The 24,856-nt window shown below is 53.1% G+C and overlaps 8 protein-coding genes across 8 annotated transcripts; 5 read left to right on the plus strand and 3 right to left on the minus strand.

The window, feature by feature from the left end:
* Positions 1-42: 42 nt before the first annotated feature.
* On the minus strand, positions 43-3,084 carry A1O3_06841 (uncharacterized protein; the record flags this gene model as incomplete). The annotated part of the gene is made up of 2 exons (XM_007736957.1): positions 43-227; positions 285-3,084. The coding sequence occupies 2 exons, from the start codon at positions 3,082-3,084 to the stop codon at positions 43-45; spliced, it is 2,985 nt and encodes a 994-aa protein (XP_007735147.1).
* Positions 3,085-4,105: 1,021 nt separating this feature from the next.
* On the plus strand, positions 4,106-5,387 carry A1O3_06842 (uncharacterized protein; the record flags this gene model as incomplete). Its single annotated transcript, XM_007736958.1, has 2 exons — positions 4,106-4,963; positions 5,016-5,387. The coding sequence occupies 2 exons, from the start codon at positions 4,106-4,108 to the stop codon at positions 5,385-5,387; spliced, it is 1,230 nt and encodes a 409-aa protein (XP_007735148.1).
* Positions 5,388-6,353: 966 nt separating this feature from the next.
* On the minus strand, positions 6,354-6,994 carry A1O3_06843 (uncharacterized protein; the record flags this gene model as incomplete). Its single annotated transcript, XM_007736959.1, has 2 exons — positions 6,354-6,903; positions 6,957-6,994. 2 exons carry the CDS (start codon positions 6,992-6,994, stop codon positions 6,354-6,356), a joined length of 588 nt encoding a protein of 195 aa, XP_007735149.1.
* Positions 6,995-7,407: 413 nt separating this feature from the next.
* A1O3_06844 (uncharacterized protein) lies at positions 7,408-8,155 on the minus strand (the record flags this gene model as incomplete). Its single annotated transcript, XM_007736960.1, has 2 exons — positions 7,408-7,875; positions 7,925-8,155. 2 exons carry the CDS (start codon positions 8,153-8,155, stop codon positions 7,408-7,410), a joined length of 699 nt encoding a protein of 232 aa, XP_007735150.1.
* A 460-nt stretch (positions 8,156-8,615) lies between these two features.
* On the plus strand, positions 8,616-10,004 carry A1O3_06845 (uncharacterized protein; the record flags this gene model as incomplete). The annotated part of the gene is made up of 2 exons (XM_007736961.1): positions 8,616-9,436; positions 9,488-10,004. 2 exons carry the CDS (start codon positions 8,616-8,618, stop codon positions 10,002-10,004), a joined length of 1,338 nt encoding a protein of 445 aa, XP_007735151.1.
* A 905-nt stretch (positions 10,005-10,909) lies between these two features.
* Positions 10,910-17,866, plus strand: A1O3_06846 (uncharacterized protein; the record flags this gene model as incomplete). Its single annotated transcript, XM_007736962.1, has 1 exon — positions 10,910-17,866. The coding sequence occupies one exon, from the start codon at positions 10,910-10,912 to the stop codon at positions 17,864-17,866; it is 6,957 nt and encodes a 2,318-aa protein (XP_007735152.1).
* Positions 17,867-19,867: 2,001 nt separating this feature from the next.
* Positions 19,868-22,631, plus strand: A1O3_06847 (uncharacterized protein; the record flags this gene model as incomplete). The annotated part of the gene is made up of 3 exons (XM_007736963.1): positions 19,868-19,906; positions 19,965-21,441; positions 21,499-22,631. The coding sequence occupies 3 exons, from the start codon at positions 19,868-19,870 to the stop codon at positions 22,629-22,631; spliced, it is 2,649 nt and encodes an 882-aa protein (XP_007735153.1).
* A 592-nt stretch (positions 22,632-23,223) lies between these two features.
* A1O3_06848 (uncharacterized protein) lies at positions 23,224-24,561 on the plus strand (the record flags this gene model as incomplete). The annotated part of the gene is made up of 2 exons (XM_007736964.1): positions 23,224-23,283; positions 23,338-24,561. The coding sequence occupies 2 exons, from the start codon at positions 23,224-23,226 to the stop codon at positions 24,559-24,561; spliced, it is 1,284 nt and encodes a 427-aa protein (XP_007735154.1).
* Between the last annotated feature and the right edge of the window lie 295 nt (positions 24,562-24,856).

Below are 24,856 nucleotides of genomic sequence, written 5' to 3' on the forward strand. Positions count from 1 at the left end.
ACATCGACACACTTCACCGGTCAAGATCCAAACTCCCCCAATCTAGCACTTCTGGAGATAATTGCTCGGGACCAAGCCGATGCCTCCGACTCTCGTGCCCCTGCCGCTCTCTTTGACCTCTGCCTCCCACCATCCGTCGTCTTGCATCCTGAGCACGGCCAGGATGTCGCCCTTGCTGAAACTCAGTTCCTCGGGGATTGCGGCCGTGTAGCTGTACAGGGCACGAGCTAAGCCAAAGTTAGTCGCTCTAGCAGACTCAATTTTCGAGAAGGCATCAGACTTACCGTAGTGCAACACCTGTGGCTGTGAGGGCCGGTAGGGCATGGCGGCCAAGCTCTTGCTCCGCTCCCTCCTTAACTCGACGTCGGGCCCGCCCCGGTGCCTCGAACCACGTCCACCGAAACCCTGCGGCTGCTGGTAGGCATCACCGCCAAAACTAGAATTTGGTCTCGCCATGTCCTGACGGCCTCGACCGCTGCCGTTTCTGGGATCATCATATCTTGCCACATCCTGCGAGCTGAGCTGCATCTCCATCCCGCTGTCCTGCCTAGCTCCCTGGTTTGGGTAACGCTGCCGTCCCGCATATGGGTTGGGTGAGGCTGACCGTAACTGAGACCCAGTGTGACCTTGAGGACTTGAGCCTTGCTGCATCATAGCTGGGCCCGGGCTGCGAGCTCGCACCGGACTGTTCGTGAATGGGTTGATGGGTTGTGGGCTTGCAGCTCGGGGCAACATCCCCGGCGCTGGACTTCGCGAGCGTTGGTATCGACTCTGTGGTTGCGGACTGGCCGCTCTTGGGACCATACCGGGGGCCGGGCTCCTGGCCCGTTGCTGGTACTGACTTGGGGGCTGAGGACTGGCGGCTCTAATCATTCCTGGTCCCGGACTTCTTCTTCCATCTCTCGTCCCAGGTCGGGATTGTTGGCTACCTCGATGGTTTGAAGGCACTGGACCAGTGCCCCACGTTTCAGTCCGGTTCAGCATCTCTTTCTTGGTATGAGCAGGTTGTGGAACGCCTAGGGCACTCTGCGCTCTGCCACCACCACTTTCATATGCTGGCGGTGGGGTACCTCGTTGTGCTGCCATTCGTGCCTGTCCATCAGCACTGACAAAATCCGGTCGAGTAATGGGCTCCTGTTCAGGTGCTGGAGTGGCCACTCCGTGGAAACGATCAACGGCGACTCGCATGCTAGATTGTTTGGCCATCCCTGTCACGCCGTTGGAGCTTTGCTTGAGATCTGCCAGCGCCTGTGCAATCGGGTCGTGCATCATAGCATCGCCTGCAGCAGATGGCGGTGGGAGGAATTGACTGCGGCGATTCACAGCGCTTGCCCTGGGCGTAGAATGTTGCCCATCGGGGCTTGCCACATCGAAAACATTGTTGCCCACATTCAATTGGAAGCTCGCTCGTGGGTCAGCAGCATCTTCGCATTCGGGGGCCATGTCAACCGTGTTGCGGTTGAAGAAGCTCGGAGTTTGACGAGTTGGCGATTTCGTCGGACTGGATTGTGTGCTGGACACTGTGGGATTGAGACTAATCCTGCCCCTAGAAGACGCAACGGGGTTCCACGTACTCCGAGTAGGAGGGCTGCTGGTAGATTGGGAGTCGTGGTCCTTTCTCGACTTTCTGCGGAATGGGCTGTTGGAAAAAAACCCAGATCTCTTCTTCTGGACCGACTTGTCGACCGCTGTCATGCCAGGTAACTCGACGCCGTTGGTAGGTGCTGATTTGATTGGCGACGTGGCGCCTGACATGGGCTCAGCGCTGGTGAATGAACTCGGCACCGAATACTCGCTTTGACTGTCTCTGCTCTCGGGCCTCGTGTTTGAGGATAAGGCAGAGCCAGCCACGGATGCCGCATCCGCCCGACAAAACATGGTCATTCCGTCCGTGGGATACTGGTTGTGTGGCACTTGGGGCACGTCGCCGTGTTGACTGGGCGAGTAGTTCGGAGGGACGTGCGGGCCCGGTTGTTTGTAGTTGAGAGGCCTTGGACGCCCGCTGTTCGTGTTGGATGGCGTCCGAGCATCATCCTCATCCGGGCCCATTGGCTCTTCAGAGCGACGCTGAGGAGTGCCGTCACGAGTGCTTCTGGTTCCAGCATTGGAATGGGTCGGCGAAGAAGAGCGAAAGGCGGGGTTACTGGTGCGTGAGAACTGAGCAACCGAGTAGTTGTCATCTTCAGAGACCTCTGATTGACTGTCGACATCACCTCGACAGAAATTGATATACCGTGGAGGGTCCGGAATTTCCTGACCTGTGCCGCAGACCTTGATGAAGAGGGTGATGTCTTTTTCCACCTCACAACTTTCCAGCGCCAGTCGGACCTTCTCGCATGAGGCATCATCCGAGACGCACACTGTTGACGCGATATTTGCGAAGGCCCAAAGTGAAGATTTGGTAAAATCAATGCGTTCTTCCTCGAGATCCTGAAACTTGTCGCAGGCCGCCTTCCATTCCTTGTTCCAGCGACCGATGGTCTCTTCCAGCACCTTGACCGCCGCTTCATATTCGTTCGAGTTGCTAGCCATGTTGATTTGTGTCTTTTCCAGTTTGGCCTTGTTTTTGCGCTCCTCTTGCCCCATGACCATATGGCCTTGGGCCAGATATCCTTTGATTCTCAGGCAATCCTGTTCGTACTTGTCTCGAGCCTTGTTGACGTGGGCAGTCTGGGTTTGCTTTATCTTGAGAAGCCTCTCGATGCCATTCTGGATGATCTTGCGACGTTCCTTCATGCCTCCCGCAAACGCAGCCAGAGGCTCCTCCAGCTCGGATCTCATCTGTTGGGCTATCAGAGCATGTTGCTTTCCCATGGACTCGGTTTCTCCTCGGGCCACATCCAGGCTGGCCCTCAGTGTGCCTTGTTCAACGCTACCTAATGGCTTCCGCGACAGATTCAGGAGCTTTTTCGCATAGTCCTCCTCCAGGGCGGCGCGGGCGTTGTAGAAAGCTTTGAGTTCGTCGCAGGTCGTTTTCGCATTTTGCATTCGGCTCAGCAGAGGGTCGACACCCGCATCGTCTCGCCCCCAGAAGTTGTTTGAGACTGTTCTTTGATCAGCAAAGTCCCGGCCATCGGAGGTCATGAGACTTACAACTCAGAGGTACTGATGGGGGCGCGCCAACTTCGGAGGCGGCGCCTGGTGGCATTCTGCCAACGTGAACCTCGTTGCTTTGTTTGCCAGCGGGAGTTGGTGAGGGAGAATGCGAACTGCGGTGGTTGTGGTTGCCAGCAACTTTATCCAAGTGCAACTGCGTCGATGTGTCTGTGCGTGTAGGAGACATTCTGAAAAGGCCCGGATGGACTGGCATCGGTCCGGGTGATGGGTGATGGGTGACGGGTGACGAGGGGCAGGGGCTTAGGAGGCCCTAGGTCCGCGGTTTGTTTGGGTATGCGGGTTGACGGGACAACGGGACAACGGTGGACCAAGCCAGCCTTCTCCAAGTATACCGTGGATCAAGCAGACCACCTGCGCCTTTTCCCCTGATAATACGGCAGAGTACACATGCCACTGACCGTCAAACCTGGCCTCGTTTATCCTCTGCCACTCTGCCACTCCCTTCCGCTCGACCTCTACTCTGTAAAATGACAACTTCCCAACCATGTTCAGACAGCCTCCTCCGCCTGACAGTCACTTATCAATGGTGCGCCGCCAATGCGGACTTCCTGGGATATTGGATCGTCCCTATTGGCAAGGGAATCCCCGCCACGCGTGCCGAAAGGAGCTACAACTCCCCCCCTGCGTACTTCGTATTGTGCATGCGTATAGCGTATTGTATAGAAGCGTTCGCCGGGGGGTTCGTATACCATCCAATGCCTTCTCCAGTTTGCTTTTACGAGGTACGCGCACGTCGCTTGCACGGAGTACCTCACTCATACCAGATGAAGACGGACGTTGGGAACAGGACCCAGCCCAGGTATTTAATTCAAACCGAAGTGTCCTACCTGTTGCTGCCCCTCCCTCCTCCTCCTCCTCCTCTCTTCCAGTCACTCGCTTCACATACATTCATTTGGTTTCTTTTCCGGTCGTTGCGGCATCTAGTTAGCTCATTGTCTCGTTTTCACTCGTTTATACTCCTGTTCTATCCTCGCCCGGGTCAAGCCTCATGGTCCGGCTGAGAAGAGCCTCCCGCCTAGGAGGTGAGCCTCACGGAGACAGTGACGCTCCAGCATTTGCGACAACCGTTGTCCAGCAAACTCCTCTCATATCCTCTTCCGCTCCTTCTCCTTACTCTAAAAAAGCGCCCACCAAGACCAGAATTCAAGCCAACAAACAAGGAGGACGATCGGCCTGGCAACGATATTACACTTACGCTCGCCGACATACATGGCTGACTCCCCTGTTACTTGTCCTCATCATCCTCTCCGCTTACTTGGTTCATCCAACTGAATCAAATCCTCTCCATGCCGCCATCTTCTTGTCCTATCCTCTCCCCAAGACCAAGACCGAGACCGATGGCCCGACAATGTACGGAAAGGGTGTCAGAGATTTCGCTTTTGTCGCCTTCTACACTGTTGTTCTCTCCTTCGCTCGGGAATTCCTCATGCAGCGGGTGATATATCCCCTGGGACTGTATTGTGGCATCTGCAGTCGCAGCAAGATAGCGCGTTTTATGGAACAGTTGTATGCAGCCATGTATTTCAGCGTCTTCATCCCTCTCGGGCTCTACGTCATGTCGCGCTCGTCTGTCTGGTACTTCAACACCACCTCCATGTTCCAAGGATACCCGCATCGCGAACACGAGGGCCTGCTCAAGGCGTACTATTTGCTCCAAGCCAGTTATTGGGCCCAGCAGGCCGCTGTGCTGATACTGCAACTCGAGAAACCTAGGAAAGATTTCCGGGAGCTGGTGGCCCATCATATCATCACGCTCACCTTGATCTGGCTGAGCTACCGGTTCCATTTCATGCACATGGGCCTTGCGGTCTATATCAGCCATGATATCTCCGATTTCTTCCTCGCAGTGAGTCTAACCCTAGATCGCCAACTTATCTTAACTGATCGAATGTGTGTAGACTTCCAGAATCCTCAACTACCTCGATTCTGTCTTTGTCGGCCCCTTCTACGGCACCTTCGTTGTCGTTTGGATCTACACACGCCACTACATCAACCTCCGTATCCTCTGGGCCGTCCTGACCGAGTTCGCCACCGTCGGCCCCTACAAGTTGGATTGGGAGACCCAACAGTACAAATGCTGGATCAGTCAGGTCATCACTTTCGTGCTTCTCGCAGGCTTGCAAGCCCTGAATTTGTTTTGGCTGTTTTTAATCCTGCGAGTCCTCTGGAACTATGTTGCTACTCGTGTTCCGAGAGACGAGACTAGTGATACCGAGGAGGAGGAGGAGGAGGGACATCATGGCGGGTCCTCAGCGTGGGTGTCAAAATAGGTGGCGGGTTACTAGACAGTTTGTTCCCATTAACTGGACACTCCTCTAGGCAGGCCGTAGAGTATATGAGGAAGCTCAAAAGCTTACCTATTAGAGCTGAAGATTTGGTTCATACTGCTACTAAAGTGATTTATCGGACAAATCGCTTTTAATCATGTCCACCCTGAACCCCATCGTAAGGAGTTGAAAATGCAACTGCTCACGGGGACGGAGCAACCATTAAACTAAAACACCCATGTAGCGGCCTTGCTGAGGCCTTGACATCTCCTTGAGGCTCTGTGTCTTAATTCCTATCCGACACCTGCACTGCAGCGCCCTCTTTGATACCAGTTCTTCGTGGTCCAACATCGGTGACCTCGTTCGAACGCGCCAGCTAGTTGCAAAGTCTCTTATGCTTGTGAGGCTGGCACCGATAGCCCCGACAGAATCTGGCAATCGACCGATCTCCTCCGCGTCCCGGCGAGGTTGTAGCCGATCATCACTGGTGACACCGTTCGAGGGCGCCGGAGGCCGTACACATCAAGCGGGTTAAGACCACAATTTGGTCAGAGAGAACATACTAAGGGGTTGGCTTGGCCTTATGTGCTTGCAGAACGCCTCATCGTAGTTTGTGAAGTCCTCATGAAAGCGTCTGTGGGAGGACCACCATGGCCAGTTAATGCTTCTGATAGCAGTGGTCGAACATGGCAGACACTCCGAAGAGTTGTTTTTTGCAAGGGTCCAGGCCTGCCACCCTTGCCCATTGGTCTCTAGTAGAGAAAGACTACCTTTTCAGAAGTTGTTGTTGGAGGCGGTGTTGTTTTCTGGGGTCCTATTAGCCAGTATAGGTTGCGAAATGACGTCGCAATGCAAGAGGCTTAGATGGCGAAATTTGTAGACCTGTCCGACATGGTTGCCTATAGGAGGGTTGTATGTGTAGAAGTACTGTGCCTTCTCTGCTTGGACGGCTTTCATCATGACCGGCCTTTATTCATTCTCGACGAAAGAGTTCGCTAGCGGGCCAAAGAACGGCACTTCGAAATGATCCAGATTGTCCACGTCCCGGTATGCACGGAGAGCCAGGAAGCCGATCAATATTACGTCGAGGGCAAACAACATCCAGGATAAGACAGTGGACCAAGACAAGATCAGATGGAGGATGAAGATAACCGAAAAGAGCATGCTAGACTGCCACGCGTGGAAGCGCACATAGTCACTCTTGTGTTCAAAAATGAGAAGAAACACCCCCCCAGCAGGAGGAAGCAACAAGTATGCCAGCATGGCTTCGTAGTCAAGTCTCATGGGAAGGCTTGTTTCGAAGGCCCCGAGACTCTGCCCCCTCTCTTCTCTCGCGCTGGCAGATCTATTCGGGAACCCATCGTTTCCAAATGCAGTGGAGTGCGGATAAGGCCTGACATCAGAGCTTATACGAGTGGTTGACTCGGAAGCACGATGTCCCGAAGCTGGTGATCGGACACGCGGTGTCTCCAGCGATGTTCGGCCTTTGTTGGTAGGCGGAGGAGAAAGAGCACGCTCTCTATAGTGTATTTGTGAGTATTCAGAAACATATCTGTAGATGGCCATGCTTACAGCTCGGGGGATTCGTCTTGATAAGGCGCAAAGTTCATTGTTTATTCCGGCCGCGGTTTTAGGTCCCACGATGCATTGACGGAGACTCTGTGTATTTGACGTGTTGCTGGCGTCGGTCCGAAGAACCTGTCTTTCAGAGTGCAGGTAACATCTTTCGAGCCAAGGGAAGACCTTTGAGGCAAGCTGCAACCGGACAGAGTAGAAGGGTGCAGTCGAAATTGGGGGAAATGCAACAGAGAGCCTGCGCCGCCGCGTCGGGTTGGGGCTAAGGACACCTGGCTTGGCGCTTGCAGGTGTGCACCGCAGCCGCTTCCCAGCATCAAGAGCTCAGGGGCGAGCGAGCGAGCGACAGCTTGTGTTTTGGGCATGCCAAACTCGTCTGCCTTTGGTTCCGTAGGTTTCCATCCATGCCTCCTAGGTGGTCCCAGGCTGAAAATATGTTCTTGTTCTTTTAGCCCCGCCCCCGAGCGCCTCTTCCAGCAACACCTCTTCCTATTCCTGACGTTGATCTTCTGGAAGAACTCGTCCCTCGTTTACTAACAGTGTTGGTGTTGTTGCTGGAGCCGCCCATTTGCACATAGGAGGGCGTAGGTGCCTTTGTGCCTCTTGCAGTGGTACCAATTCTGCTCCCACTTCTGGCGGGCGCCTTTGCCTGTTTCGTTTGTGATTCTGCTTTACGCTTCTCGTCCGCTTCGGCTTGTCTTGCAGCTGCGAGCCTCTTCTCCTCCTCCTCCTCGATTTCTCGCCTGTCCGCTGCGCGTTGTTTCTCCGAGATCTCCTCTTCTATGTCTGCAATATCTTGACTTGCGCCCCTCCAGCTCGGGTCAAGGATCAGCCGCTGGTTATGTTCGGTCTGAGATAAAATTCGTGTCCATGTATTCAGCAGAGTAGATGCAGCATTGACAGTGTCGTTGACGTTCTGTTGGGTGATCAGCACTGCGCAGAGGTTCCATAGAATAGTTTCTTACCGTCATGTTATCTTTTGCTTTTCCCAGACTTTGGATCACTCCCTCAATTGCATCGTTGACTTGACGCACGCTTTCCAACTCACGGTGCAAATTTTCCTCGCGGGCTGACTGTTCTTCGTAGGTAGGTCGCGAGCTGTTGGGATATCTTGTCGATATTTTGGCAGATTCCGCGCTTGAGTCCAGTGGAACTTCATCGCCCGCTTCTTCCATACGAGTGCCATCGAAGCTCATGGTGCTGTAAGGCCTGTTGAAAGGATGCGTCTAGCTTTCAACCAAGTTCTATAGAGCAGTACAGAGTATGGAGTATGCCGTGCAAAGCGCAACAACGCAAAGTAAGACCGCAATTGGAAGCCAAAACACAACCACTTTACGCGTGGGGCAGAAAGTGGGCGCGTCTAGGTTGGAGCGCAGCTGGAGAGCCGCTCTGATTCGGCCCCAGCCACCGCAATGATTCTGAAATCCTGCCCAACCTCCATCCTCACCTCCATCCCCGAATGCTGCCCTTGCCTCTTCTGTCCTTGATATCCTCGGATTGCTCGTCAGTGATCTATGTCTCGGAGCCTACTTTGCGAAACCACAATTGTCTTTTTTGCGTAGTTTGGCCTATTGTGAGCATTGGTGTTCGACAGCGCTGAGGGGTCCGGCACAATACCTTGCTTCACTTCACTTCACTTCTGCAGAGCAACACAACATGGCTAGTACACCGCCCGCACAGATTACCTCCTCTCCAGGGACTCCTGATACACCTCTTCACGGCGCAGCCTACGACCGCGAAAATCATCGCGCTTTGCGACTCGCAACGCGCTCGAGCACGAGGATTGCATCACGAAAATTGGGTTCAACTCCCAGGTCACAGCGAAGAAGCCCTGGAGCGGAACTTCCAGTGACAACTCCAAGACCTTCACATAAGTCGTCCTCCGAAACTGCCTCTGGTCTTCACTCGCCGCAATTGACCCCAAAGAACAAGGCGCCGCGCCGAGTGCAGTTCATTTCACCTTCCTCTCCCGACCAGCATACTTCTAAGTCTAAGCAGCACGATCTGTCAAGTACACACCTGCAACCTCTCTCATCTTCCTCTACCACTTTATCCGAACCAATGCTGCCTACACCGGTCAAGACGCCCCAAAAGAAAATGCCGCCCAAGGTGGGCGGAGCTGCCAGGGCCCTCTTTCAAGACAATACACGTGATGTCCCTGCCTCTGCAGACCTCGAGTCGAGTCCCAGAAGAAGTCGAAGAACTAGACGGTACAATGGATACTCGCTCGAAAGCTTTAGTGCCGAAGATGATAGCGGTCGTGGCCAAATCCAAATCTTCACAGATTCTCGCGACAAGGTTCCACAAGTTGACAAGAGCGCCTCCAATCCTTTTGTGGCCCACACACTGGATGCAGGTGCCTCATCTGCTCGTAAGCTTGCAGGAACCGCCAAGCGACGCAAGATCTCCGGCCAGAATAAGCGGGATGCTCAAGTCGACGACGCCATCCGCAACGATGAAGGCATGGTTTATGTATTGTAAGCTTTGCAATTTTCCGTTTGGGAGCTCTCGCTAATTTGTTTCACAAGCCGCGGCAAGAAGGTTTACAGACGTTTCGACGACGGTGAAGATGTGGAAGAAGAGATCGATTCCGACGATCTTGGGTTTTTGGATCTCACTTCAAACCAGTCGAGTATGAAGCCGATGAAGACGCTCACCCGACGTTCCATAAGGCCAACGCGCTTGTTTCAAACCGAAGAACAGAAACGCGCACGTGAGGTGGAGAAGGAGGAGGAAGCTCTGACCGATATCGAGGGCAAGGACGACTCTGATGGCGAGCTTGCCAGTGACAGTAGAGACAGTTCTCTCCAGACTGCTCGCTTACTACGCTCCACAAAGAAAACCAACCCTGTCGCCTCGGATGAAGCTTACCTATCTGCCGCAGGCGTTCGTCAAACCAAGAGAGTCAAGCCGGCAAGTCCGTTTGATTCGTGGCGTCGTGTCAAATCTGGCATGCGCATGGCAGGAACCACGACAAAATCGAGGAAGCGAGCGGCCGACGAAGTCGAGCCTGGAAGTGCAGTCTCGAAGAAGTGGAAGGCTTGAGATGTGGTATGGCGGAGCTCGGGCTACTGGGGTCAAAGCAACCAAAGATTGCGCTGGAAAGCTCTTGAATGTATAAGACACAATCTTGGGTACAGCAATAATCTGATTCTGGTTGCCAGGGTGCAATGATGCCCCCGGTGACAGTGGAATAATCGAAATGCGCGTCGTCTTTCAGCGTGTGCATGGTGCTTGGAAGCCGTGGGGGGGTGGCAGGCTTTCGGTACTACTACTTGTATTATTTTCAAAAGAACAAGCTAACTCAGGTAGTAGCTGAGATGGGCGCTGAGCTGGCGTTCTGCTTGCCAGGTGTATAGATAAATACCTATGCTCTGCGTACGGAGTACTGGGCGCAATACAGATTCCGTATGTGTTTTTAATGCTTCACTCCTCTCTCGCCAGGCAATACGAGGAGATGTAGTCAACATAGCCGCACAGAACAACCACAGTAGGCACTTTGAGGGTTACCTATGTCGCATCTGCTGTATCAGGACATTGAAAGTGAAAGGAAGCCACTCAATGGACCATAGGAACGATGTTTCTAATGAGCACCACCTTTGTCCGGATACGGAGCACGGAGACTTAGGTCCCTGACCCTCGGTTTACGGAGGACTATTACTACTGCAGTGGTACAGAAGTGGAAGAGCGCTGGCACGTGACTGTCGCCAAGCCATGCTTCACCTGAAATCGCCTTCGCTCTCAAGTTTGTCGAGGCGAGAGCGTGGAGTCAACTCATTCACTTCTCGTTTGTTCATACATTTCACATCCATCAGCTTTCCCCTGCTGTTCTCACGCGTATCTTTCCCTGCTATCCCTGGACTAGCATCGGACGTGAAGCCCTGCCACGCGGTACAACCCGACTTTCACCAACGACAACACCTGCCTCCCTCAAGTTATGATCGCTTCCCATGAGCTTCGATAACCCCTCCTCCTTCGCGCAGTGGCAGTCTTCAATTGCTTCGTCTACAGACAAACAACCTCAGTCTAGACCGCCCAAGCCAGCTCAATCGCCTTGGGGACAGAATCCGTTCGCCTCCAGCATTAGGCGTGGACTCACCCCCCTTGCTACCTCGAACCTGACCTCGACTTCAGGCACGCGCAGGGAACAAACGCTCAGTGAAGCCGAACTCTACACTTCCTCATCCTCTCCAGCCTCCGGTAATTTTCCTCCTCTTGCCAGCTCACAACCTCGCTTTGGATCGCGGCGAGGAACACCACCTGGCTCGTCGCACTCGAATTCACCCATCACTACGCTTCAAGCTGGCGCCCTTCAGCTGCAAGCCTATCAACCGCGTTCTGTCACATCCCCCAGATCAAGAACAATTACTTCGTCTCAGGCATCAGCCACTGGCGCTGCTGGCACGTTTTCGCACTCAGGCCCTGGGGCCGGTGGTGGAGGAGTCTACAATAGGAGTGGTGCATATTCTCCTTCTTTGACAGGGCCCGGCGTCGGCTCACCGACAGGCCTAAGCTTTGAGCGCTCTCCTAGTATATCCTCCAACGTCAGTTCTGCCGCGACTGGTCCCTCCTCACTCTCCAAGATCTCAGCGACTCAGATTCTCCTGCTGCTTGATACTATCAGTGAAAGAGAGGGAAAGGCAAAGTGGGACAGTAAGGCCGAAAAGATTAGAAGACTACTTGATTCGAACGGGATGGAGGTCTTTGCACAATTCTTCAGGCGCTCTGTCATATTGAACGCTGCCGCCATTTTTTCAGGCGCCAAAGACTTTGATCAGGGAAGCTACAAGCTTCTGCGGCAAGAGTTGGACAAAGTGCTTTGGGATCCAGAGCAAGCCTACAAGATCTCGGAGGCCATTGACACGTCGAAAGAGGACTTGTTTCGAGACTTTGATTTGGTGACTTTTGTGCAGCACTTTTTTGTCGATACTCTGCCTCAGGTCATCCTGGCGATCGCCTTCACGAGATGTGCACGCAGTGATTTGAGGGCCAAGGCGGAGAATTTCCTGGCAGACTTCGGCCAGAACTCTCTCCGTATGCTTGCAGACAGCCGTGGAAATGCACAGGCATATTCTGCTGAGAATGTCTGCGCGGTCATCGAATATTACGCCTTGGCGGCTGGGACGAGGTCCCAGCAACAAAAGATTGACCTCTGGACGGCACTGTCTACCCGTTATGCTGGTGTCAAACCCGAACAGTTCGCAGCTGCCCATACATCCTCCCAGCTCCTAGGTATCGTCAACGACGCCCGAGAGTTAGCACGCGGGCTGCAGCGTCATGGGCCTAGATTGACCGCTTCCAAACAGGCCGCGCAAGAGTTTCTGGGTTCTTTGAACCCCACGACTGTCACCGAAGCCGAAGTAGCGAACGCCTTACTGTACCTCACGTTCACTCACAACCAGCAGTACGACTCGAGCAATTTTGTTTCTGCTCTCCTGACAAAACAGCTGGACTGGAATTTAGTCATCCAAGGATTCGATATTCCTGATCTACGGTTACGCCGTAACCTTTTCCCCACGCTCTTCAATGCCCTCCTACAAGTTGCATTGGAGCATCCGCAATTTGACATCCAGAAACTTTGGGGAGGTAGTTGGCAGAACTCCGACACTCAGATCTCTTTTCTTTGGAGTTTCCTCGCCTGTCCCAAGGAGATCCAACTGTCCAGGATCCCTGGCTTCCGACCGAGTTTGTCATTGGAAGACTTTCCCAATCTGCCGGCCGAGATGAGGATGCAGCTCGAGGTCGAAATGCAAGGCCCTTATGCATCTGCTGATGCTTGGCAGGCAATTGTTGATGTGGTACTGGGGCTGGGGCAAGGCGCAACACCTGACGGCGAGGACCGCCTCGACATATTGAGTGATGTCTACCAGAACCATACTGCCACCTTCTTGTTGTTCCTCGCCGGCATCGGTGCCAAACCTTGGACTCCGGATCAAGAGAAGTTCATCGCGGAGTCTTTCGGTCTGTTTCTCGAGAAACAGAGGCCAGATTACGGCCCAGTTCTGGAAACACTCGCGTCACGAAACCCCCAGTTCCTCTTTGACCTCTGTCACCTGGTCTTCCAGCTCGACCCACGGCAGACAGAAGTTGTGTATGAGCGAGCCGAAGAATTTGGCTGGACCGAGGATTTCCTCAAGCATTGGTCGAATCCTCTGGCCCTTGACGTCGCTTGCATTCGGCACAAAGTCCAACCGGGATTCGACTTGGACAGATACATCTCCGACGCTGGAGACGGTCAGTCAAACCTGGGAATGATTCTCTGTAAATACTTGCGCATCAAGGCCGATGACGAATTCCGTGTCCAGCGCGGCGAATCCCCCCCACAGTCCATACCCCTCAGTTTACGGACTGTACATACCCTTCTCGAGAAGCTAGAGGATCACCTCGACAATCGTGAACTAGTCGAGGCTGCACAGACTACTTGCCTGCAGACATACCCGCGACTGATGAACTACGGCGCCGGATTTGATGATGTTCTAGAAAAGAGCAGCGAAGAGAAAGGGAATAAGCTGCCCGAAGCCATTGACAAGCAGATGTCAGAACTGTTTGGTCGAATGTATCGTTCGGAACTGTCGATCCGCGACATGGTCAATGAGATGCGAAGGTACAAGACCTCAAGAGATCCGGACCAACAAGATCTTTTCTGCTGCATCGTCCATGGCTTATTCGATGAATACGTGTGCTATTACGAATATCCAGAAGATGCTTTGGAGAAGACAGCACTCCTTTTTGGCAGCATCATCAAGTACAAACTGTTGCCTTCTATCCCTCGGGACTTTGGCCTTGCCCTCATTCTCCGAGCCGTCCGTGAGAACGAGCCTGACAGCCTGATGCACCGGTTTGGCGTTGAGGCGCTGCTGCAGATCAGCGATCAATTAGCCGAATGGCCAGGACTTTGCAGTCTTCTGTTACAGGAACCTTCGCTCCAACACCCCGAAATTCTGCAGCGGGCAGAGGAAGGCCTACGAGCTCAGCAAGCCGCCAGCAACACCCCCGGCACCAACGGGGTTGGGAATGCTGTAACGGCAAATGGCGAAGAACATGCGAAAGCCGACACAGGCCGTGGGTTCCGAGCATTACACGCCGACCCTCCTCCTCTTAGTGCTCATTTCAGAGATCCAGATCAGAAGGTGCAAGAGAAGATCCTCTTTGTCATTAACAATCTCTCTAAGGACAACATGTCTAGCAAGTTGGCTACGTTGAAGGAGTCCTTTAGCCCGGAGCACTATCAGTGGTTTGCCTCATATCTGGTGGAACAGCGCGCCAGGCTGGAACCCAATAATCAGGAGATGTACTTCCAGCTCGTCAACATGCTGAACGACAATCTTCTCATGTCGGAGATCATACGAGAGACGTATGTCAGTATCGTCAAAATGATGAGTGCTGAGTCGACGATCAGTTCTGCTACAGAGAGAAGCCATCTGAAAAATCTTGGCGGCTGGCTTGGGTCCTTGACGCTGGCGCAAGACAAGCCGATCAAACACCGAAATGTCTACTTTGTCGACCTGCTGGTAGAAGGTTACGAAACCCAGAGATTGATACTGGTCATCCCCTTCACCTGCAAAGTCCTCGCCCAGGGCGCCGATTCCATGGTGTTCAAACCTCCGAATCCCTGGCTGATGGAGATCATTCATGTGTTGGTCGAACTGTACCATTTCGCCGAGCTCAAGCTCAACCTCAAATTTGAGATCGAAGTCCTTTGCAAGGACCTTAAGCTCGACTTCAAAAAGCTTGAGCCTGCAACAGTCATTCGGGATCGGCCACAGACGGACGACGAAATGACAAATGTTTCAGCGCTGCCTGATGGTCTGGAAACATTCGATGAGATGTCTTTGAATGGTGCGATCACGCGAGGCGTCCGCGAGCGTCTTACAGCGCCGGAGATCATGGCAACACTGCCGAATCTAGAGGAAGTGCTCAAGTACCCCCCTGCGTCCGGCTCACCCGTAGACCAAGCTATGGTCAAGAATATTATCTACCGCGCCTTCGACCAAGCCATTCAGGAGATCATTGCTCCAGTCGTTGAGCGGTCCATCACCATTGCCTCGATATCGACTAAGGAACTGGTGGCAAAAGATTATGCGCTAGAGCCTGATACCGAAAAGTACCGTACCGCCGCTATTCAGATGGTCAAGTCGCTGGCTGGTAGTCTCGCGCTCGTGACATGCAAAGAGCCACTTCGACTGAGTATTTCCAACTATATTCGCCGACCTGTTCAGGATGACCTGCCCGAGCATCTTCTTCCAGAAGGCGCGATCCTGATGTGCGTCAATGACAACTTGGACATTGCTTGTTCGTTCGTTGAACAAGCTGCTGAACAGCATGCAATTCCCGAGATCGAACGGGCGATTGAGGCCGACCTCGAAGAGCGTCGGCGCTTCAATGCGGAAGGAGGACATAGAGAGTTCATTCCATCAGGGACCAATCGTTGGTCTGCTTGGATCCCAGAGCCGTACAAACAGACCGTGGGTGGCCTGAACGATGCCCAGCGTGCAGTTTATGAGGAATTTGACCGTCGTGTTCATGGAATGAATGCGAATTATGTTTCTAACAGCGTGACTGATACCGCTGGGCGCCAGCTACCCGACATCTTGCAAGAGTCTTTGGCGATGCCAAATCTGTCTACCCCCGCCGATCAGCCCTCACTTCCCCATCAAAGTCCATTGGTCCAGCAGGAAAATCGCATGCTCTCAGCGATGCAGCAATCCCGTACCAATGGGTTTCCTGAGACACTGCCACCACATGAACGCATTTCTGTCCTCATTGAGGACATTCAAAAGGCGGCAAGGGCATCGCAGGCCAAGCGTCTCAAAGATTTGGAGAAGAACAGCTCTATTTTCCAGGATTTCAGGCAGATCCTCATTGTCCTGACGTCCTCTACTCGCCCCGCGGCCGACCTTCTAGCCAGGCAAATCGCCGAGAAGATTTGCAATATCTTTGTGTCGAAACCTCCCCAAGGTCCGCTTGAAGCCGAGGTTTTGGCATTCTTGCTTTCCAAACTATGTCAATTGTCCGAGCTCATCATTCGGGATGTTTTGAGATGGATGACTGCAAACGAGGACTTGTTGTTGGCAAGCTCTAACGTGGTGGTGGCACTAGTCACCGTCGGTTTAATGGAGTTTGCCAGGGTCGATGTCGCCATTGCTTCAATGTTGATGAGCAGAAATACCCATGGGCTTCAGGTCCTTGCGGACATGTTGGATCAGACACTCTTTATCGATGAGCCAACAGCTCTGAGGGCCGATTTTGCAAACAGTTTGATTGCAATGTCGGCGTGGCTGAAAGAGAAGCCTGACCTCCCCATCGCTTCAGAACTCGGTCAGAAACTAAGCGCCCACGGCATTCCTCAGCTCGTTAGCGTCGAGGTTAGTGACAAGGCCAAAGTCAAGCAGGAGCAAATGCATTACATCTTCGACGAATGGGTGGGCATCTTCGAAAACATCGGCGCCAATGAAGGGACATGTGCTGCATTCCTCAGGGAGTTGCATAAAGATCAGACAATCAACAGCACCGAAGATCTAACCGAGTTTCTACGACTGTGCGTGGATGCATGCATCGAGTGCTATGACCGGGAGGCGCAAAGTGTTCGCGGCAGTGTCGATGTTGCATTCTCGCAAGTAGATGCCCTGGCTCGCCTGGTGATCATGCTGGTCAAATTCCAGGCAGACACGAACGGTGCAGCCCGACTCAGCAGAGCCGCATACCTGGACACTGTCCTGACAATCCTCGTCCTCATCCTAAACCACCACCAGAACATGCGAGGTGTGGGTTTCCACCAGAGACTATTCAATCGGCTGTTCGCCAATATCCTATACGAGTACTCGGCGGCCCGGCTGGACGACACCGCAGACCACGCAGCATTGATGCTCGCTTTCGCCCAATGCTTCAAATCCCTCCAGCCGTCGTGGTTCCCCAGCTTTACCTATGGCTGGTACAGTCTGATTGTCCATCGAGTCTTCGTCTCCGGCATGCTCAGACCGAACAATCATGCCGGTTGGAACGCCTATCAAGAGCTTGTCGGTCTAATGCTCCTCTATATTTCAGAGTTGTCTAAGACAGAGGGCCTCGACCTCTTGAATCTCGACCTGTACAAGGGCACACTAAGAAACGTCTTGGTCTTGCTGCATGATTACCCTGAATTCCTTTGCGAAAACCACTCATATTTCTGCTCACGCATCTCCTACAGAATTCCGCAGCTAAGGAACCTGATCCTGACGGCCAAGCCCTCGGCGTATCATGATCTTCCTGACCCGATGACACCAGGTTTGAAAATTGAGCGCCTGGACGAGATGAAGAGACATCCGATTTTGGCGCATGATTATGACATACCCCTTGAACGTGAGCAGCTCAAGGATATCATTGCCGAAGTCCTGCACAAGACCGTTGATGTGGAAGTGGCCTTGAAAGTGATCAATGCAGCTCTGCAAGCCGAGCAACCTCAATCATCGGCACTGGCTCCGATCAAGAGCATCGAGTTCATCAACGCCCTGGTGCCGTACGTGGGCCAGGACGCCCTCAATAGCTCTCCCGGGCGATTCGAGCCCAGCTCGACGCAGGTTGTGCTCCTGACAAAGCTTGCCGCCAGTCTATCGTTGGAGAATCGGTACTTGCTTATCAACGCGATCGCGGATCAGGTTCGCTACCCTAACTCGCATACCGACTTCTTCTGCAAGCTTATGCTTCATTTATGGGGCTTGGGAACGATGGACGAGCAGCAACGGGAGGTTCGAGAACAGATCTGTCGAGTTGTTTACGAACGGCTCACGGTTGCTCGACCACATGTTTGGGGCATGACAATTCTATTCCTCGAGTTGCAGCAGAATGCAACGTACGGGTTTTGGGAGAGCGTGGCGCCCGACTCGAACATACAGCAACGTCTCCAACAAGCCATGAGGGCATCTCATTAGGCAAGAAAGACGAGCTTACAAGGGCTGATATATCGTGAGTCAGTGGGTAAAGGAACCGGAGAGTGGCAGAGGAGTCACGTAATAGGTCCATGGTTTTTATGCATATCTATTTCAGCAAGGGGAGGTGGGAGATGGCAGTTCCAGCCTCGCATTGGTTTGAACTATTTCTTTCTTGTACACTTGTTCTTCCAGACTTGTACGCTGGGGGGGCGCCTGAGTTGATGGCATTTGTGACCTCTGCTGTATCCTGCACATGATGGAGCGACGAAATCGCGACTGACACGGAATGCTGGAATATTCAGACCCACGGCCTTATATGTGAGCAGGATGGAGGACTCGGACATGGACATATTCACCGCATGAGGGACGATGGAGTTTTGATGGATGGGAGCACATCAGGCGAAAGAAAAAGTGCGAATTTATTCTTAATGCTGGACCTGGGTAGAAAACCACTACTTTTGTGAAGAAGCGGAACAGCGGGAGGAGTGAAACAAGGGCGAAAAGGTGAGAGGGGAGACATGCCCTTCGCCTACAAAACAAATGTTTTTGTGTACCATAGACAGCTTTTGAATGAACGAAGTCATGCCTCTTTGCACTTGAGTTTCTTTTTTGGTGTGCCGGGATGCAATCTACAGTCGATCAAGTACCCGGACCGTCGTTCGGACAAAGCTAATGGGGGACGTGCCATCGTTTGGCGTGTTGTCGTTGCCCGTTGCCGATTCTGACCTCGCTTGTCTCGTCCTGGGTCCTGAATCCTCGGCCTGTCCTGTCCATCCAAGCTGCGTTCTCGCTCCGAAGAGTGACACCACGGACACCAGGAGGGAGTTTGCCAGAGAAGGAGCCATCCAAGCACAACTGCGGCGATGGAAGAAGTGCTACCAGGTTGGTGTTGGCTTGAGGAGGGTGGTACCGAGACGCGACTCTTGCAAGACTCCGATGTAGCACAGACACAGCAAGGCTCACGGGGATGCTCAGCTCTGTCTGTAGCCGCGAGGAGGGATGCTTCATTCGTGGAGTGAGGAGTGAGGAGCATCTTGTGGACCATGCCCTGTGGTGGTGGTCAGTACAGAGTACAGAGGAAATAACTAATTACCTAGTAGTAGCGATCGAGATCCACCTGAGAGCGAGATGATGCTAATCAATGCAATCTCTTTGTGGGAGGCATCGATCGCGGCGCAGTTTAGAGTATGGATGACTTGCAGCCCTACGGAGACTACCTTAGGTACTAGGTAGAGTCCAGACAAAGGGGGCGCCCACCTCAGCTGGCGGCAAGCCCCCGACCCATTAATCATTATTAGCGCTGGAAAGTCTAAGGGGCTCGACCAGGCACCTAGCAGGCACCTAGCAGGGATGCTGTTTGTTAGTTGTTAGTTACATCAGGGCACTCCGGACGGCAGAGGGTACGAGTACAGTAGCCTACCGGTCAAAGCCCCAAAGCCCACCGGCAGAGCCCACCGGCAGAGCCCACTCACACTGCCAGACTCCAATGGCTCGCCTGGGTCGTGCGCCACCACTTTTCCTTGCTTGTGTGCTTGCAGCAACCAGTCGTGACATCACTGGCATCACACCTCGCGGTCATTGGCTGGCCGCCGTCAATGTTGTTGCCGTTGACCTCACTTGTGTCTTTTCTTTCCCCCAGGCCAGCTGAAGCAAGAGCAGTGGCACCTTCACTGCCCGTCCGATTCCAATTCCAGTGGCACTCCAGACGGCTAGTCGCAGCAGTAACCTGGCACTTACCTGGATCTGTCTACTCTGACAGGGTTTGCTTTCAAGCCTGACCCTCAGCCTTCGTCATACCCACCCGCGAACAGCCCTTCTCGTGGATCTGTCAAGCGACACGAGAGAACACTTCGTATAAAACACCTTGCTGCCTGTGGTCGAGGATTTTTGGTGGCTTCTCTCCTTCTAATCGCCGTGTTTGTTTCTCCACCAGTTCGCAATACCCTCTCAAGGACCTCACAACCTCGTGCCTCTCCCTCTTACCAGGGAAACCGAGCAAAGATGGAAGGCACTCTCACGCATGTGTTGTACCCTCGACAGGTTCGTCTCAATCAAGAGGCAAATAAATCATGATCAAGTTCGCTGACATTCGAATTAGTCTCAGGGCAGCAACCGAGGTGGTGGTTCGAACTCGCTTTCGGGCATCATCTCGACCCTGGTCCCAACACTGTTGATTGCTGCCATCGCCTTCACATGCTTCCTCATCTTCCGCACCCGATTCTCACGCGTGTACCGACCCCGAACGGATGAGCGCCTCCTGGATGAACAAGGACGCACTCCGCGCACTGATACCGGCTTTTTTGGCCTCGTGCGAAACCATTCGATCCTGCCGGACTCCCATGTCCTCCGCCATAATTCTCTGGACGGCTACCTTTGGCTTCGTTTTTTCAAACTTCTCATCTTCATCAGCTTTGTCGGCTGTTGTATCGTGTGGCCCGTTCTGTTTCCCGTGAATGCCACAGGCGGTGGTGGCCAAAAACAACTCGATCTCCTAAGCATGAGCAATGTCAAAAATCCAAACCGATACTACGCGCATGCCTTGGTGGCTTGGATCTTTCTCGGCTTCATTTTCCTCGTCATCGCTCGCGAGAGAATCAATTTCATTGGTTTGCGAAGAGCTTACTTTCTCTCTGCGGCGCATGCTCAGCGGCTTTCCTCCCGAACCATCCTGCTGCTGGGGCTGCCGCATGAGTACATGCAAGAAACTGCATTACGAGAACTGTTTGGCTCGAGTGTCCGCAAGATCTGGATGCCCACTGATTGCAAGACGCTAGAGAAAGACGTGAAGAACCGTCGCAAAGCTGCTCTGAAACTGGAAGGCGCTGAAATGAAACTGATCAAGGACGCCAACGCGCGTCATCTCAAGGCCGCAAAGAAGCAGTCAGCAGAGGCGACCACGACGAGCTCCGATCCTCTGCAGTGGATCGACGCTAAAAAGCGACCTTCTCACAGACTGAAGCCGCAATTGTGGAAGAAAGTTGATACTATTAATTGGTCTCGTGGCACCCTTTCGGAACTTAATCGATTCATCCAGGAGCAGCAGAACGAGCATCTTGATTTAAACCATACCCAGTTGCCGGCAGCTTTTATCGAATTTTCCACTCAGTCCGCTGCCCACTACGCTTTCCAATCCGTCGCTCGCGAGTCGAAGACCAAATTCACACCCCGTTATATCGGAGTACAACCCGAAGAAGTGGTCTGGAAGAATTTGAGCGTCAGTAACACGTCCCGCAAATCAAAGCTGCTCGTCGCAACAGTGGTGATCTGGTTGATGATTTTGTTCTGGACGATCCCTGTGGCAGTCGTCGGCGCAATTTCGAACATCAACTATCTGACCAACAAAGTCCATTTCCTGAGCTTCATCAACGACATTCCTAAGGTGATCCTGGGTGTGGTCACTGGTCTTCTCCCAGTTGTCCTGCTCGCAGTTTTGATGGCCCTGGTGCCCATATTTTGCGGGTTCCTGGCCAAACTCGCTGGTGAGCCCACTCTGTCGGCTATCGAGCTCAAAACTCAATCTTGGTATTTTGCCTTCCAAGTGGTCCAGGTGTTTTTGGTCACTACTTTCGCATCAGGTCAGTACCTTGGATATCATTATGCTACACCAGTCGGGATGAGCTAACAAAGTATAGGTGCGGCTGCCGTTGCTTCGCAGATTGTCCAGAATCCCGGGACAGCACCCACCTTGCTGGCGACCAATCTGCCAAAAGCATCCAACTTTTACATCAGCTACTTTATTCTGTTTGGTCTCATGCAATCCGGACTTCAGCTTCTCAACATTGTCCCGTTGTTAATGTACACGGTAGTTGGCAAACTTCTCGACAAGACTCCGCGCAAAAAGTACAACCGCTACATGAATATTCCGGGTCTGGGCTGGGGGTCTACCTATCCCAAATTCACTCTCCTGGGAGTCATTGCCATCACCTACTCTTGCATCTCTCCCCTGATCCTTGGTTTCGCCACCATCGGATTCTCCCTTCTGTATCTGATGTTCAGATACAATTTCCTCTTCGTTCTGGGCAACAAAACCGACATGAAAGGCGAGGCTTATGCCAGAGCATTGAAGCATTTGCTGACCGGTGTTTACATTTCTGCGTTGTGTCTCATTGGACTCTTCGCCATCGGCTGCAGCAAGAGCGCCAGCAGCGCAGGCCCCTTGGCAATCATGGTTGTGTTCTTGATCGTGCTTATTGTCGCACAAACCCTGCTCGACCGTGCCCTGGCACCCATGGAGCAGCATCTGCCTGTAGAGCTGTTGTCGGGGAACAAATACAGTACAATCCTTGTGGAGCAGGTTCTGGACGAGCACGAGTTGAAGCAAGAACACCTGGAGGCGGGCACGGCGGGCACTTCGAGCCGGGGAAATTCTGTGCCCAATGGTGGCAAGCTCGAAACTGATGCTCCTGCGCCACCAAAGAAGGAACCTTTCAATGCTTTGAGTCGCCGCCTCGAACCATTGGTCCACAGGTCCTACGAATCCAACAAAGCCATTGTTCCGCAGTCCGAATCTGATCCTTGGATTCCTGCATATACCTCGGAGGAATATGAACAGGCCTATCTCAACCCCGCCATCACGGACCCATCGCCTATCGTCTGGCTAGCCAGAGACAAGTGCGGCGTCAGTACACTGATGATTCAAGAAAATAGAGAGGCGGGGATTAAAAGCACGGATGAGCAGGCCGAACTCGACGACAAGAACAAGCTTGTCTGGCAGGAGGAGCGGGTCAGGGAGGCGCCTCTGTGGGAGAGACCAGTGAGATATTAAGCCATTGAATTGGTCACGGCAGCATTGCTATGGGTGTGAAACGATGGTAAACCATGGTCTTGCAGGAATGATACCCACGATGGATTAGCACGGCAACTCCCTTCCTTCTTCCTTCACCGGTGCTTGTTTGGGGTTTAGATGGAGTGTATTAAGTAGCTACCTAATGAGCAATTCATTGAGAATAAAGTGAGCAGAGCAGAGCAGAGCAGAATAGGTCACCGATGAGGTCAAAGTAGGTGAATGGTGCAAAATGCCAATGGTGCCAATACAAGATGGGTTACGTCATCTGCGAGTTGTGGTTTTGTGGTTCTGTGGTTCTCCCATCACATGTCTGGAGAGGTGCAGCAGCGTGTACGCATACTCCGTGCTGTATGTGTGTGCATAGACTGGAAGTCGACCCAGTGTTCGATATTCACCAAGGTAGCCATGCCGGGCCCTTCAGTCCGTTTTCTGATGTTGACATAATCTGGGGAGCTGACCTGACCTTGTTATCCCATCAACCAGTGTGTATCATGTTCAACTCTGTGGGATCATAAGGACTACCGAGTCGTGGCTGTCGAACCGCAGCCTGCACAGCCAGATGGACCTCAAGATGGCTGATTCCACCCACTCGGGGGATTGGGACCACGTCTCTCTGTTCCAACGTGCCGTCGTGAGTGTATCAGGCCATCAGTTTCTGCCTCGTGATTGACATGGCATTGCACAGACTTTGCTCCTCGCGCCCGTCCACCTCCTGACCTCACGCGTCGCAGTCAAAGCCTACCTCAGTACCCTTCTGCTCCTGACTACGTCGACCATTCTCATCGCCGTCTCATCCACCGCCTACGGGCTCTTCTACTACAACTACATCCCGCAGATCAACCTCGAACGCGTCGTCTACTTGCAATATGTTCCTGGTGCGCATCCTTACGCAACCACAGCCTTGGACGCATCCGCTTTGGTGTCGCAGCAAGCATACGATGTGGAATTGATTGTGAACATGCCCAGAACACCTACAAACCTAGAGGCCGGGAACTTCATGTTGGACTTGTCACTGCTTGGGCCGGGGATCAACGCGAAGAAGCTTCCGGACACTGTCACAGCCTGGCTGGCCAACCTCACCTCGGAGAATGTCTTATATCACTCCCGCCGGCCGGCCATCCTCCCGTACTCGTCTCCTATTCTGTCAATAAGCCACATGTTCTTACATTTGCCATGGCACTTGCTGAATATACGTGATCTCGACTCCTCTCGCTTGGTCGTGCCCATGTTCGAAATGCTGTCTTTTCCCCGAGGATCACGGTATATCCCGACGCACGCGAGACTGGAGCTTCAATCTAGCACCACGCTGCAGGTCTACGACGTTAAACTCGCCTTTCGGGCCAAGTTCCAGGGCCTGCGGTATCTGGTCTACAACTACCGCGTCACCGCGTTCGTTGTTTTCACAGCTACATTCTACACGCTCAGTGTCGCCACTATGGCTTTCGTCTGGGCGGTGGTATCCGCGTTCATATCATCCAGCAGAGAGCCAGCAAAGATCAAGCAGATAGGTGACGATCAAAATGGCCAGCTCAAGCCAGAACCAGAGTCCGCATCGGCTGCCAAAGTCAAGATGGAGGACGACCCCGACTCCTTTGCACACGGATTATCCTTGTCGAATATCTCGGAAACTGTAACACAATTTCCTACCCTTAGAGGACAGACTTCCCGGAGCTTTGTCGAAGGGAGCCCTGTCGTGGATCGCAAAGATGACAGGGACGAGGATGATGGTCTGACACGACCGATTGGCGCAGGGGAGGCTGCCGATGACGAAGAGGACGGTCGAGAATCTGAAGAAATACGCGGAAGACCATTCGAGGGGGACTCTGGCATCGGTACAAGTATGGAGAGCGAGCACACCTCGGGAGCTCTCTTTAGAAGGCGCAGCTCGAGGAACATTTCGCACAAGTGAACGAGTGTTTTGTCCACCTTCGATTTCTGTAATTCCGAATCTGAGCCTCCAAATCAGTTCGGAACCTAGGTCTCACAGAACTACTGCAAGTTGCCCTTCGCCTGTGTGAGGGTCGTCTCATTGGCGGCGGCGCAGTCTTCCCGTCCTCAGCGGTGTCTGCAGTTGTTGTTGAGTCTTTGGTGTTGCTTAGCATGATTGACGTTTGCATTGACACAGTATCTTTTCTAGCCGAGGCAATCCGCCCACGCCCCTCAGCATGGATCGATGTCGGTTTCCCGATTGCCGACTGCGTCTA

Source organism: Capronia epimyces (genome assembly GCF_000585565.1).
Source record: "Capronia epimyces CBS 606.96 chromosome Unknown aczIQ-supercont1.5, whole genome shotgun sequence".
NCBI lineage: Eukaryota > Fungi > Ascomycota > Eurotiomycetes > Chaetothyriales > Herpotrichiellaceae > Capronia > Capronia epimyces.